Below are 15,970 nucleotides of genomic sequence, written 5' to 3' on the forward strand. Positions count from 1 at the left end.
ATTAAGAAGGAATCAGTTGTGGATGTCTTGGTACAACAAATCTCTCTGAAAACTGACAAGAACCTTTCAGAGCGGTAACCATTTACCTTTCAAGCACCAAAGCCTGGTGAACTTCATACATGTTAAATTCTGTGCACAGTATAAGAATTGCCTGCAACTAGTGAACTTGGAGAAATGAGAAGTGAGATTGGTCCAAACTCTTTGGACTGAACCAAAGAACTTTTATGAACTTACACAGACATTACATACATGTGTGCTTAGAATTAGAAGGGGGTTAAGTTAGGTTAGTCAAGTCAATAGTGTTAAGTTAAAGTGTAATTTTTGTTTTCATGTTTAAAGATACTTAAAAGCAACTTGTTTAACCATTTGTCATGGTGAATATCTGTTGCTGTTGGGTTTTGGGGTCCTATGGACTCATAACTGATGTTTTAGAGCAGCTGCAGGGCGTTCTGAAAGGGGAGGGCTGCACAGCCAATTGTCAGAGTGCATATAGGCATGAATGATATTTTGGGGAACAAAGTGGGTTGAGGTCCCACAAGTTGCATTTAGAGAAGTGGGAGATAAAGAAAAAAGTAGGACCTCAAAGATAATAATCTCAGGATAACTACCTGTGCTATGTTCTTGCCAGGGTAGAAATATTAGAATAGTTAAGTGGATATGTGCTTGAGTGGTGATGCAGGATTGAAATTTTCAGATTCCAAGGACATTATACCAGTTCTGGTATACACTCTTCACCTGGGGAGGTCGAGGGTTAAAATCCCAGGAGGATTGTTGCCTAGTGCAGTTGGGGAGAGGTTAAAGTAGTAGGGCAGGGAGATGGTATCCATGCAGAAAGACAGGAAAGCAATGCAGAGACCAAAGCAAAAATAGGAACAGAGAAAAATAAGAATACAGAAAAGTCAAATACAAAAGACAAACATGACTAGATAAGAAAAATGGAATAGGAAAATAAGTCCTTTATCTCTGAATGCCTGTACTATACAAAACCAGGTCAGTGAACTATGGCATAAATCAGAAAAATGAAATGATTCAGTGGCCATTCTAGAAGTGTTGCAGAATGGATACATTTGAGAATTCAATATCCAAGTGTATCAGGTAATATGGAAGGAAAGGCAAGAAGGCAAGTGTGGTGAGATCAGTATTGTGTTCAGTCTTGTTACCTCATTGTAGGAAGGATATGGAAGCTATGGAGTGGGTGCAGAGGAGATTTACCAGGATGTTACCTGGATTGGAAAATAAGTCTTACGAGGCAAGATTAGCAGAGCTGCGACTTTTCTTTGGAATGTAGGAGGATGAGAGAAAACTTAATAGAGGTGTACAAGATTATGGGAGGCATGTTCATGGTGGACAGCCAGCACCTATTTCCAAGTGTAGGAAAGCAAGCACCAAAGGACAAATGTACAAAGTGAAGGAAGGGAAGTTTAGGGGAGTCATCAGGGGTAACTTCTTTGTAGGTGCCTGGAATGCCTTGCCAGGGATCGCAGTGGAGGCCATAACATTAGGGGCATTTAAAAGACTCTTAGACACATGGATAGAATAAAAATAGAGGGTTACAGTAGGGTTTAGTACATTTTTTTAAGAGAAATTTATGGGTCAACACAACATCAAGGGCTGAAAGGCCTGTACTGTGCTGTAATGTTCTATGTTCTAACGCAAGGGTGGTGGTAATTAAGGATGCGATCAGGGCGCTAGTGAGAGACAATACAAGATCTAAGCAGCAGAATATCTGGGTAGAGATTAGGTGGGAGTAGTCTATAGGCTACTAAATAACATTACAGTTGTAGAAACAATAAACCAAGAAATATCTGATGCATATAAGAATGGAATGGCAGTTGCCATGGGGGACCTTAATTTGCATAAAGAATAGGCAAATCAAAATGTACCTGGCAGTGTTCAGGAGGAGTTCATAGAAGGCATCTGTTTTAGATATCTTGAACAATATGTCTCTAAACCTGCAAGGCACATGCGAGCTTAGATCTGGTTCAGTGCAAACAGCACAGGTAAAATTAGCGGTGTTGTGGTTAAAGATGATCACAGTATGATTGAAATTCTCAAACAGATGAAGGGTGCAATCATACAATCTAAAACCAGTATATTATACCTAAACCAGGTATAATATATTTTTCAGTGCTTAACAAAAGTATATTTCAATTAAAAACAAGGCCGGCAAAGATGGGGAGACCCACGCTTTGATAATTCAGGAAATGAAGGCATCAAATGAAATGCTCATGCAGTCAAAGTCAGCAAGAGTTGCAGGAAAGTGAGATGTATCACAATCAGAATTTATTTGGTGACATGTTCATGTCACCAAATTTGTTGTTTTTCAGTGGTATCACAGTGCAGACATGAATATACCACGTCATAAAATAAATAAAAATGGTACAGAAAAGGTCAAAGTAAGGAATTGTCTGTCGTTCATTGTTGATTCAGCATTAAGAAGGTACAAAGCTGTCCTTGTGCTGCTCTGTGCTCAACTTCAGGCTCCTCTACCTTTTTCCCCAATGGTAGCAGAGTGAAGAGACCATGCCCTCATTGGTGGGGATCCTTGAGGATAGAGGCTGCTTTAAGAGACTGCCTCTTGTAGATGTCTTCGATGGAGTGTAGACTGGTGCCCATGATGTTGCAGGCCGAGTTAACAACCCTTTTTTTTTATTGTCCTGTGTATTGGACATCTCCTTACCAGTGATGCAACCAGCCAGAATGCTCTCCGAAGCACATGTGCAGAGGTTTTCTAGAGTTTTTGGTGACACACAGAATCTCCTCAAAACTCCTCACAGAGTATAGTCGCTGGCAAGCCTTCTTCATGATTGCATTGATAAGAAGATTCCTGGATAGATGCTATTGTAATTGATGTGATGGGGGGGGTGGGGGGTGAAGATCTCGATATCACCAAAAAGCAAAGTCGAAGGTCAAAAAGAAGATAGTTTATCTGGTTCTGATGAAATGCATCACAGGGTACTTGAAGGATGCCGCAGAAGTTGTATTGGTTTCCTTCCACTTCGGAAAGAAAAATTGATCAGACTATTTAAAGAATGAAAGATTGCAGAATGCTGCTTTGCAGGAGAGATTTGGAAATGGTTGTGCCTGAGTTCCAAAAGGGTATTTTGCTGGAGCAACAAGTAACCAAGAAAGCAAATGGAATGCTGGCCGTCGTTGCTGGAGAGATGGAATTTAAGTTTGGGAAGGTTCAGCTGCAGGGTTCTGCTGAGGCTGCATCTGAGTACTGACTATAGTTCTAATCTCTTGAGAAAGGGACTGGCTTTGAAGGTGATGCAGAAGAGTTTCATCAGATTGATTCCAGAGATGAATGGGTTAGTCTATGATGACAGATTGGGGACATAGCCTCAAGATTTGAGATTGTAGATTTAGGACAGATGAGGAGGACCAGCTTTTACCAGAGAAAAGAGAGTCTGGAATTCTCTGCCCAAGGGAATAGTGGAGGATACCTCATTAAGTATATTTAATATATCAAATACACTGATGCATAATAAAGGAATTAAGGGTTTTGGGGAAAAGACAAGTAAACGGAACCGAGTCCATGGCCAGATTAGCCATTTTTATTGAATGACAGTGGACTCAACAGACTAGATGGCCTATTCCTGCTCCTATTGCTTGTGTTCTTACTTCAAAGCATTTGTGATACTTTATAAAAATTATCTGGACTTTGGACAGGTTCTGCAGACTGGAATGCAGGAAATGTCCCACCACTGTTAAACAAGAATGTAAGCAAAAGGCAGGTAATTATGCCTGTTTGCTTAATGTCCATAGTAAAAAAAAAATGCTTGAAGGTATCATTAATGAAGAAGTGTCAGGCTGATGTAGCATGCATTCAGGAAGGGAGGGTTATGTTTGACAAATTTACTGGAGTTCTTTTGAGGATAAAACAAGTTTAGTGGATGGATTAGATGTTGTGTACTTGGTTTTCAAGAAGGCATCTGATAAAATGCCGCCAAAAGGACTCATCTTGGCATTGGGGGTAATGTATTCATTTGGAGAGAGGAACTCATGGACAAATGAACATTTCTTTGGTTGGCAAACAGTGATGAGAAATTCCATGAGTGTCTGTGCTAGGTTTGCACATTAACAATTTGGAAGAGGAGACCGAGTATATTGTATTCAAGTTTGCAGATAACACTGAATTGAGTGGAAAGCAAATTGTTCAGATGATGCAGAAAGTCTGCAGAGAAATGTAGATAGGTTTAGTGAGTGGAGAAGGATCTGGCAGATGGTAATGCAGAGTCATCTGAGGAAAAATAAAAGATCCATTTATTATTTGTAAGTGCTGAAAGAGTGCAGCGTGATCTTGTGCAGAGGGATTTAGTCGTGCCTGTGCATGAATTGCAAAAGGTTAATTTGCATGCGCAGCGGGTAATCAAGGCAAATGGAATATTGACTTTTATTGGCAAAGGGAAATTCGGCTACATTTGATGTCTCTCCTGGAGTACTGGTCTCCTCAATTGAGAAGAGGTATTCTACTGGCTTTGGAATTGATGCAGAGGAGATTCATCAGGTTGATTCCAGAGATGAAGAAGGTAACTTATTGGAAGAGATGGTGTTGCCTGGGACTTAGAAGAAATAGAGTTGATCTGTTAAAAACATGTAAAAATTATGAAAGGGACAGATAAGATATAGGCAGGAAAGTTGTTTCCACTGATTAGGTGAAACTAGAATTAGGAGATAACGCCACAAATTCAGAGAGAAGTAGATTTAGGATAGAGGTGAAGAGGATCTACAAAGAAATTGGTGATGCTGCTGGAGCACTGTCCTGGGGGGTTGGGGGGGGAGACAATGATCCTTCTCAGGGTTGTACCACCTAGTCCTACTACCAACGACTTAAAGGAGCTGAATGTGTTTTATTTTAAAATCTTGCGACTGTGGGGCCTGGGCCCAGGTGGCGATGCCTGTGTTGGTAGCATTCTCGAGGGGTTTGAACTCCTGGGAAGTAGAGGACTGGCACAGTGTACCAGAAAACAGAGAGCACCCCGACTTGAGAAAGAGAAGCAGAAGAGATGAGCTTGCAGGACATTGACCATGGCAGCAGACCAATTAGGGGCTCTGTGGCTGAAGAACACATGGGTGGCAACTCGAGGCGAGGAACCCATACAGGCTGCTGGCAACTTGCAATTACACCAGGCTGTGGACTGTGTTACACCAAGACTGGCTGAAGGGGTATTGGAGGTAGGGTGCGAGAGGGTGGGAGGGGCTCCAGTGGGTTCTCGACCGCTGAAGATTTCTTGATCAGGCTGCTGATGGTTTGGACTCCTTATCATTTCTCAGCTTTTTTCTCTACTACCTTCCCACTTGTACCAACCTATTACCTCTAACCTGTTGTACTCCTCCCCCTTCCTCCCTCTTCTCTCTTCACCCTCCCTCCCCCCACTCCTACCCACCTTTTTATTCAGACAACTGTCAGTTCCTTTCTTAAATATGATGAAGGGCCCAGGACTGAAACATTAGTTACCCTTTATTTCCTATAGATGTTGCAAGACCGGTGGAGTTTCTCCAGCAAGTTTGTGAATTACACTCGACCCGAGCATCTGGAATTTTTTATTTGTTTCACTACCCCATTCCTATTTCCTGTTCTCTTGACAGCTGTTGGGGGAAAAAATGTTCTTTAATGCAGAAGTGCTGGACTTCAGGCATCTGCACTTTTTTTCTGAAGAGTTTATATCAGGAAGATGTGATCTTTTGTGATGTTGGCTGCTGCCTTCAGGGAGTCCCTCAATAGATGGAAGGTCAGTGCTTGTGATGGACATGTCTATATTTGCAGCCTTCTGCGTTCCTGGGCACTCATATTAGCAAGCCAGGTCATGATGCTATTAAGCATATTTTACACAGTACATGCATAGAAGTTGAATTGAGTATTCAAACTTATGGCAAATCTCCTCAGACTCATTAGGAATTCATAGTGTTTGTGTGCCACCTTTGGAGTTGCCTTGATGTGCTTGGCTCAAAGAAAGAGCTTCCTCGGGCCAGAAATAGACTCTGGAATTAAGCAATATTAATGCTCTCCAACATCATCGCTGTCCCTTGAGTCCCACCCCCTTTCTAAATTGCACAATAAGATCCTTGGTTGTGGTGATGTTGAGAGCTAGTTTGTTCTGGCACCATCCAACCAGGTTCTTGATCTTATGCCTGAATGTCCTGGGAAAATGCGTAACTATGATTGTAGATATTCATTAAAATAAAGAAAAAGTATTGGCAAGGTTATTGCCATAATACAAAGAAACAAAGGTGAGGTCAGAATAGAACAAGTTTATGTGTTGGACCATGTTGAGATTAGGAAAGAGAAATTGCTGGGTCTTCTTAAAAACATTAAGATTAAGTACACGGGGCTGGACAAGATGTCCAACAAATTGAACAAGGTTGCTGTGGGGAGGGAGGAAAGAGATAGCTGAGGTTGGTGGTGATCTTTGCATCCCTGGCTACAGGGGAGGAGCTGGAAGATTTGAGAATGGCAAATGTGGTCCCTTTGTTTAAAAAATAGATAAAAGGGAGAATCCTGGGAATTGAGTCAGTGGTGTGCAAACTATTATTGGAAAGGATTCTTAAGGAGAGGATTTATGAGCATTTAGAAAAGTTCAGTCTTCTCAGGGGTGGTCAACGTGGCTGTTGAGGAGAAGCTCGTGCCTCAACAACCTAATTGAGTTTTTTGAGGAGGTAACAAAAGAAATTGATGAAGGTAGGATGGTAGGTGTATATATGGATTTTAGTATGGTTTTTAACAAGGTTCCTCCATGAGAGACTCATCAGAAATTCTCAAGGCATGGGATCCATGGAACCTTGGCTGTGTGGATTCAGAATTGGATTGTCTGTAGAAAGTAGAGAATAGTAGTGGAGGGAAAATATTCTGCTTGGAGGTCAGTGACAAGTGGGGTTCTGCAGGGATTTGTTCTGGGACCTCTGCTTTTTGTAATTTTTATAAATGTCCTAGATGTAGAAGCAGAAGGATGGGTCAGTAGATTTGTGGATGAATCAAAGGTTGGAGGAGTTGTGGATAGCAACTTTTGTTGAAATAACTATTTGTCTTGGTGAATATCTATTGCTGCTGGGTTTTGGGGTCCTCTGGGCTCAGAACACTTGTAATGATATTAACTTACTTTATTATTATTATTTCTATATGTACCTATGTATTTTGCATATACCTATAACTCAAAAAGATTGAAAAATAGAGTAAAAGAAAGGTTGGCCAAGGGAAGTTGGAAAATTCAATGAATGAGTTTGACAGTAGACAAACAATGGATAGGCATTTAAAGTTGAATGTTATGATTGGTTGAAGTACATTTCAGTGCATTACAGCTCCATAAGAGTAGTATCTGTCCGTTCTCCTACTCCTCCCATCTTTCCACCATCCCTTCTTTATCTGCTTTCACATGTCACCTTCCTTCTTGATCAGATTCCATAATCTGCACATCTTTGTCTTAATTCAACACTGCGTTTCTCCACCCTTTCCTCCCCTATCAGCCCCAATGTCACTTCTCCCCTTCATCTGTTTGTGCTATCTTTTGCATCTTCAGTCTTGTTTAGGATCTTGACCAGAAATGTTGCTGCCTTACCCATTGAGTTCCTCCATCAAACAATGAAATGCTGACTAGTGTATAGTGTCCAGGGGTTAGTCCATTGCTGTTATCAATAGAATTTCTATACTTCTCATGATTATTGTATATCTCTATCATCCCCCACACTCCACAGAATAAAGTTCATACTTATTCAACCTTTCCCTATAATCTAGCTCCAAGTCCCAACAATGTCCTTGTAATTTGTTTGTACTCTTTTAATCATTGATATATTTATTAGTAGCTGGTTGGATTCCATCCTTATCACATCATTATGCAGGGATTTTTAAATTTCTTCCATTATTGGGGAAGATATTTATCATTTTTGAATTTTTATGACAAATATTTTTGACTTGAATGTGATGCAGGTAAGAAGGTTTGATTGAGAAATTGTATATAGGTCGATTTGACAATTGAAGAGAGTTGGCATTTAGATCATTAAATATATAGGATCAGTAGGCCATTTGGCCTATCAAATCTACTCAGTAGGCCATTTGGCCTATCAAATCTATCATGAGCTGGATCATGTGATCATTAGCTTTTCAACACACTCAAGACCTACGAAAACCTATTAAACCTTGAAATATTGTGAAAATTGTGTCATCTGGTCCATGTGATGAAAATTTCACCATGAAGCTAATTGTAAGAAACTCAATAATTCATTTGAATTTTATTCAAATTGTTGTTTTATAGATTAATTTACTAACATGAATTTGCATTGTTCCTCTGTAGGCTGAACAATGCCCCAATCCAAGGATTTACTCAAGATGTTGGTAATAAAACAACTATACGAATGAGCTATCCAGAAGGAGCACCAAAATCTACTTTAGACTATGATCCGTACATGCTCTTTGTTGCTGTTATGTATAAAGGAGTAGATTTTAGCTGGCTGAATGCTATGATTAAAAGAGAACAAGTGGTAAGTAAAGATATATATTAATATTTCATTCTGGTCTGCATTTGTTTTAAAGCATATGTCCAATTATTTGCATACTTACTGTTTCAGTACCAGTAACAGTGAATGATGTAGTGGGGTTTTAAGCCAAGTGGGGTGCTTTCACTTTATATTTTTTGTATACAAGAAAAAGAACAACTCAGATGATAGAGAAAAATAATATAGAACAAATGTGCTATGAAGTAAATAAACATACTTAATACATGATGAGGTGGAGAGATAATGACTGAAGTTTGCCAGTGTTCTTTTAAAATCTTTGTAACTATTGAGAGCAGCAATGCAGCTGACAACTGCAATACACTGTGACATAGTGTCCGTCTACTACCCACAGTCACCACAAAAATTAATTGTTATACTGTCAACAGCTCAGTGGAGGTTGCAGAAATCTTGCTAACATCCAAAACTGATAATTATTAAAAACAACTGAATATTTCCGTTTTTAAAATATTTCCAATGCACTAACAAATAAAATCCCAATAGTTCTTGAGGAGAAAGAGTCTTCAGAAGCAAATAAAAAGATGCACTATTTTTATCTAATACAATGCAGTTTATTCAAATATCTATGACAATTTTTGCCTTTTTGTAATAACAAACCTCTAAAGGAAAGTAAAAGCAGAATTTCTGCATGAACAGCCAATGAAGTTTTTGTTCCTGCTGGAAGCAGAGCAGTGCTTAACTGTGCACAAGTTTACTTGATTAAGAGCAGGAACAAGGAACTTCAGCACTATTCATGGAACAAACAGAAGAGCACCTTTTTAAAGGTGAGAGTTCAGGTTTTTAAAAAAAAATGGCTGTTGCAGGGTTCTGTCTCTGTTGTCTTTGATTACCAGCAGGATTTAAGTCATTTAATTACCCCCCACATCTCCATCGGGCACACAAAACTCAAAACGGTCAACCAGTTTACCTATCTCGGCTGCACCATTTCATCGGATGCAAGGATCAACAACGAGATAGACAACAGACTCGCCAAGGCAAATAGCGCCTTTGGAAGACTACACAAAAGAGTCTGGAAAAACAACCAACTGAAAAACCTCACAAAGATAAGCGTATACAGAGCCGTTGTCATACCCACACTCCTGTTCGGCTCCGAATCATGGGTCCTCTACCGGCATCACCTACGGCTCCTAGAACGCTTCCACCAGCGTTGTCTCCGCTCCATCCTCAACATTCATTGGAGCGACTTCATCCCTAACATCAAAGTACTCGAGATGGCAGAGGCCGACAGCATCGAATCCACGCTGCTGAAGATCCAACTGCGCTGGGTAGGTCACGTCTCCAGAATGGAGGACCATCGCCTTCCCAAGATTGTGTTATATGGAGAGCTCTCCACTGGCCACCATGACAGAGGTGCACCAAAGAAGAGGTACAAGGACTGCCTAAAGAAATCTCTTGGTGCCTGCCACATTGACCACCGCCAGTGGGCTGATATCGCCTCCAACCTTGCATCTTGGCGCCTCACAGTTCAACGGGCAGCAACCTCCTTTGAAGAAGACCGCTGAGCCCACCTCACTGACAAAAGACAAAGGAGGAAAAACCCAACACCCAACCCCAACCAACCAATTTTCCCCTGCAACCGTGTCTGCCTGTCCCGCATCGGACTTGTCAGCCACAAATGAACCTGCAGCTGACGTGGACATTATCCCTCCATAAATCTTCGTCCGCGAAGCCAAGCCAAAGAATTGATCCTGAGGGGAGATTTGTTGTGTTACCCTAATATTAAATTAAACAAAAACAATCTGGAAACTCAGTTGGTTGAGCAGCATTGGGGAGAGAAAGAGAAGTGTCAATGTTTTGGGTCAAAATCCACCATCAAGATTAAGAGTGCAGAAGGGAGATAGCTATTATAATGAGATGGGGTTGGACAGGGACCAGAAGGGGACTGGGGAACCAGGGAGGGGTGAAAGATGACAGGTAGATGGGGAGGTAGAGGCAGTTGATTGGCAAATGCCAGAGAGGTAAGAAGCTGAAAATGCTCAGTTTATTCCCAATTGTTTGTAGTTAATCCAGTACACTTGGATCTGAAGCTAATTTATTACCATTACCTTTTTACCTTGTGCAGTAACACTTTCCAATCTGCAGACTGATTTACAGAATCTAAGGATACTTGTTTACTCTGCAGCCATTGAAGATAGAATAATACAGGCCCTTCAACTTAAATCTACTCTACATCAATCTATTATTTCCCAACCTCAGCCCATAACTCACCATTTTTCTCACATCCATGTATTTATCAGAGAGGATTTTAATTGTCCCTATTACACTAGCCTCCTCTGGTATTTTCTTTTGGAAAAAGTTACTGGCTGTTCAGCCTATCTGCAGTACAGGTACACAATCCTTTATCCAGACATCTAAAATTTGGAAAGTTCCAAAATCCAGCAAGCCGTGTGGGCGAGAGACCGACAGCGCGAGTCAGGCGGGCGAGGGCGAGAGACCAGCAGCGTGAGTCGGGTGGGCGAGAGACCAGCAGCGTGAGTCGGGTGGGCGAGAGACCAGCAGCGTGAGTCGGGTGGGCGAGAGACCGGCAGCGCGAGTCGGGCTGGCGAGAGACCGGCAGCGAGAGTCGGGCGGGCGAGAGACCGGCAGCGAGAGTCGGGCGGGCGAGAGACCGGCAGCGAGAGTCGGGCGGGCGAGAGACCGGCAGCGAGAGTCGGGCGGGCGAGAGACCGGCAGCGAGAGTCGGGCGGGCGAGAGACCGGCAGCGAGAGTCGGGCGGGCGAGAGACCGGCAGCGAGAGTCGGGCGGGCGAGAGACCGGCAGCGAGAGTCGGGCGGGCGAGAGACCGGCAGCGAGAGTCGGGCGGGCAGGGGGGAGACGGCAGTGCGACGGAAAGGGGATGGGGGTGGATACGGCAGCAAAATTCAGGTGAGCTTAAATCTGGCTTTCTGAAATCCGGAAAAATCTGAAATTTGTCCCACAAGGGTTCCAGATAAAGGATTGTGTATCTGTATGTCTCTCATAATCTTGTATATCTCTATTAAATCATCTCTTATCACCCATTGCTCTAAAGGGAAAAAAATCCTAGCTTCGTCCTCCTTGTTTCATAAGACTTTTCCATTCTAGGCAATATCCTGGTAAAGCATACATATGAGGCCACCAGAAACTGAACGCAATATTGCAAATGTGAACTAATAAGAGTTACAGAGCTGCAACATTACCTCACGGTTCTTTAACTCAGTCCCACAACCATTGAAGGGAAGCCTACCATAAGTCTTAACTACCCTATCAACATGCACAGCGGCAACCTTGAGACATTTATAGATTTGAACACCGTGGTCCCTCTGTTTTTCCACACTGTTAAAATCCTGCAATTAACTCTGCCTTAAGGTTTGACCTTCCAAAATGCATCATTTCACACTTATCCTGATTGAACTCCATCTGCCACTTTTCTGCCCTGCATCCTGTCTACGTTCTGTTGTAATCTACAACAATCTTCTACACTATCCATAACACCTCCAACCTTCATGTCATCTGCAAAGTTACTGACCCATCACACTTCTAATTGCAAGGAGCAAGGTTCCCAGAACTGATCCCTGTGGAACACCTCCAGGCAAAATATGGTTCATCTACAATCACTCTATGCCATCTATAGGCAAGTCAATTCTGAAACTTTGTAGCCAAGTTTCCATGGATGCTATGCCTCTTGACTTTCTCGATGAGCTTATCATGGGGGACCTTGTTAAATTCCTGCTAAAATCCATATATACCACATTCACTGTTCTTTCTTCATCAATTTCTTTCAGCATCTCCTCAAAAAACTCAATTGGGCTTGTGAGGCAAGACCTACCACTCACAAAGTCATGCTAACTATCCCAGAGAACACTATGGTCCTCCAAATATTTATAAATCCTGTCCCTAAGAATCATCTCCAATAGTTTTCCCACCAACAAAAAACTGGTGTATAATTCCCAGGATTCTCCCTCTACCTCTCTTGAATAAGGTGACTATATTTGCCATCCTCCCATCCTTGGGTACTTATCGTATGGCCAGATAGTATGCAAATATCATGACCAATGGCTCAGTAATCTCTTCCCCCACTTCTCCTGTGGTAACCTTGGGTATATTCTGTTCAGTCCCTGGGACATATCTATCATGATCTTTTTTAAGAAGCTTCATCACTTCCTCTTAACCTCAACATGCTCCTGCACATTTGCCTGTTCTGTGCTAAACTTGCATTCACCAAGGTCCCTGGTGATAACTGAAGGAAAGTATTAATTGAGGACCTTGCCCATCTCCTTGTCCTTCAGGAACACATTCCCCCTTTGATCAGTCTTGCATTTACTCTAGTCATCCTTCTGTTCTTTACACATCAAAGGTACAGAGTTTTCTTTAATCCTACTTGCCAAGGCCTTTTGTCCCTTTTTGGCTTTCTTAAGCCCCTTAAGTTCTTTCCTGGCTACCTTAATTCTCATTAGCCATTTCCTGACACTTGCTTCCAAAACCTTGTGTATGCTTCCTTCTTCCTCTTGACTAGCTTGCTGTTCAACCTGTCTTGTCAACTATGGTTCCTTTACCCTATCATCCTTTCCCTGTCTCACTAGAAAAAACTTATCTAGAACCACCCCCCCCCCCAGTGATCCCTAAACATCCTCCACATTACTACGATGCATTTTACCTGAGAATATCTGTTCCAAATTTACTCTCCCAAGTGCTTGCCTAATACCATCTTGATGATCACTTCCCTACTTAAACTTTTCCATTTTGTCTGCTCCTATCCTTGTCCATAGCTATGCTAAAGACCAGGGAGTTGTGGTCATTGTCTCTGAAATGCTTACCCACTGAAAGATCGGTCACCTGACCAGGTTCATTATCTCGTATAGCCTTTCCTGTAGTTAGCTTGTCCACATGCTGTGTCAGGAGTCCTCCTTGGATACAAGAAAAATTCTGCCCCATTGAAGCTCTTTGCACTTGAAGTTTCTCATTGTAACAACTCTGTTATTTCAGCACTTTTCCATAATCTGCTTACTTATCTGCTCTGCAGTGGCCTGGTGGCTATTCGTGGGCCTATAGAATGCTTCCTATAGAGAGATTGCTTCCTTCCAGTTTTACCACTTCCCACACTTCCTCCCTTTCTGCAGCTGTGATATCTTTCCTAATTAGCAATGCCACTTTCTCTTCCTCTTTTACCTCCCTCACTATCTCTTTTGAAACATTTAAACATGAAACAGCCAATCCTGTCCTTATGACAGCTAACTCTCTGAAATGGCCACAATATTGTAATTACATGTATTGATCCATGATTTAAGTTCCTTTTGTTTATTCTTAATGCTACTCCACCCACTGCCTGTCCTTCTTCATTCTCAAGCATACATTACAGCATCCCAACTTTCCACCAACGGTTCTTGGAGGCACACACAGACAGCTAAGTGACCTCTAGAACAGTGGTTCTTAAACTTTTTCTTTTCACTCACTTGAAGTAATCCCTCTGCATCACTGCTCTAGACCCTGTTACTGAAATCTTTTGCTTGAGAAAAATTGTCATTGGCCCATTTCTTTTGAAGTTCTGAAACCATGCACATAACAAGTCAATTAGGTACCATTAAAAGTGTTTTTCAAACTTTTTCTTTCCATCCACATTACCACCTTAAGCAATCCTTTGCTAATCACAGAGCAGGTATGACATAGAAAATGCTTTAAAGTAGTATGTGAGTGGAAAGAAAAAAGTTGAGAACCACTGCTCTAAAATTTATGGTGGAGGCTGGTGGAGTTGAAAGCAAATACCAGAAGGATCTTGACCTTGTTTTTCCTGGTAGGATGTGGGATAAGGGCAGACATACGAGTAGGGGTAGCATGGTTAGTGTAGCAGTTAGTGCAATGTTGTCACCTGTGTCTGTAAGTAGTTTGTATGTTCTCTTCATGTAAGCTTGGATTTTCCTAGGGTGCTCCAGTTTCCTTCTGCCATTCAAAAACGTACTGTGGGTTATAGGTCGATTGGGTAGTGTGGGCTGAAAGGGCCTGTCACCATGCTGTCTGTCTAAATTTAAAATTTAAATGGAGGAGATATGGGTCTGAGCTCTATCATTAACAATATAGTGGGGATTCAGGTTTGTTAAAATGTCAAGATGTCCAGGAGTGTAAAGCCTCATTCTGGGAACAGATGTAACAGAGGAATTGTGAGAAAGGAATGGTGTCCTTACCAGGGATTCCAGATAGCTCTGAGAACTGGTTGGTAAGTATTTTCAACTTTGGTGTTTCTCTTCAGCCAAGTGATCTCTTTGTCCAATTCCCAAAAGTGCAGGAGGAACTCAGCAGATCATGCAGTGTCTATAGAAAGCACTTTCTAGTTTTAAGGAGTAGTTCATAATCCTGTAGTTGTAATGGGAGAGTTGCGATAAAGAAGCTGGACATGGAAAAATGCATTTTCACAATGAATGTCATTTGCTATCAGAGCAATTAGGTTTGCAGCTATAATGTCAATAATACACTTCTGTATAAAAATTAAAATGGCTTTTACGAAATTTGTTCTTGAGCGATGTGCAAAAATTGGTGAATTAACCAAACTGGCATAAGAATTTGAAAAAATGTGACAATGTAAATTACAGTATTTTCTTTTTCTTCTGCTTTTACCTATTCTAGTCATTTTGGGAAAATATCTGGTTCTGGCAGAAAGTCGCAAAGAAAGTACCAATTAAACCAGCACAGTTTCGGATTCTGAATCCTGAGATCATAATGGAGACGGCAATAGATTTGCTGCAGTTACCTGAACCTCGAAAAAAACTATGGGGATGGGACCAGGTATGAGCTGGTTATAAATGTAATTAGAACCATAGAATACTACAGCACAAAAATGAGCCATTTGGCCCTTCTAGTCTGTGCCAAAACATCATTCTGCTAGTCCCAGACCTCTCCCATCCATGTATCTGTCCAATTTATTCTTAAAACTAAAGATTGAGCCTGCATTTACCATGTCAGATTATGCCCCTCATAATTTTGTAAACCTCTATCAAATCTCCCCTCATTCTTTTGCGCTTTAAGGAATAAAGTCCCAACTTGTTTAATCTTTCCCTGTAACTCAACTCCTGAATACCCGGCAACATCCTAGTAAATTTTCTCTGCATTCTTTCAATCTTATTGGTATCCTTCCTGTAGTTAGGCGACCAGAACTGCACACAATACTCCAAATTTGGCTTCACCAATGTCTTATTCAACCTCACCATAACATCCCAACTCCTAAACTCAATACTTTGATTTATGAAGGCCAAGATGCCAAATATTCTTTACAACCCTATCTACCTGTGACATCACCTTCTGGGAATTATGTATCTGTATTCCCAGTTCCCTTTGTTCCTCTGCACTCTTCAGTATGTGTATGTCCTTTTTTTTGGTTTGTCCTTCCAAAATGCAACACCTCACACTTGTCTGCATTAAATTCCATCTGCCATTCTCTTGCTCATTTTTCCAATTGGTCCACATCCCTCTGCAAGCTTTGAAAGCCTTCCTCACTGTCCACAATGCCTCTAAT

At 41.5% G+C, this 15,970-nt stretch overlaps 1 protein-coding gene and 1 long non-coding RNA gene across 9 annotated transcripts in view; one reads left to right on the forward strand and one right to left on the reverse strand.

Annotated features, from left to right (window-relative positions):
* The window catches only part of st3gal5 (ST3 beta-galactoside alpha-2,3-sialyltransferase 5), a 127,744-nt gene that overhangs the window by 94,646 nt on the left and 17,128 nt on the right, over positions 1-15,970 (forward strand). For 7 of the 8 annotated variants that reach the window (XR_011353288.1, XM_069923664.1, XM_069923663.1 and 4 more), the window contains 2 exons: positions 8,289-8,475; positions 15,085-15,243. Coding sequence is in view for 7 of the 8 variants with exons in the window: in XM_069923664.1 (XP_069779765.1) it covers positions 8,289-8,475; positions 15,085-15,243 (346 nt within the window). In the remaining variant the exon portion in view is untranslated. Of the gene's footprint in view, positions 1-5,640; positions 5,736-8,288; positions 8,476-15,084; positions 15,244-15,970 lie in introns of those variants that run through there. The other variant, XM_069923669.1, reaches the window with a different exon arrangement.
* LOC138757040 (uncharacterized) overlaps positions 8,282-15,970 on the reverse strand; it is a 31,493-nt gene continuing 23,804 nt past the window's right edge. The window contains exons 3-4 of the long non-coding RNA XR_011353292.1: positions 14,646-14,814; positions 8,282-8,452 (exon numbers count right to left, since the gene is read on the reverse strand). This is a non-coding gene — a long non-coding RNA (uncharacterized lncRNA). The remainder of the gene's footprint in view (positions 8,453-14,645; positions 14,815-15,970) is intronic.

The sequence above is a fragment of the Narcine bancroftii genome, chromosome 3, assembly GCF_036971445.1.
Source record: "Narcine bancroftii isolate sNarBan1 chromosome 3, sNarBan1.hap1, whole genome shotgun sequence".
Classification (NCBI taxonomy): Eukaryota; Metazoa; Chordata; class Chondrichthyes; order Torpediniformes; family Narcinidae; genus Narcine; species Narcine bancroftii.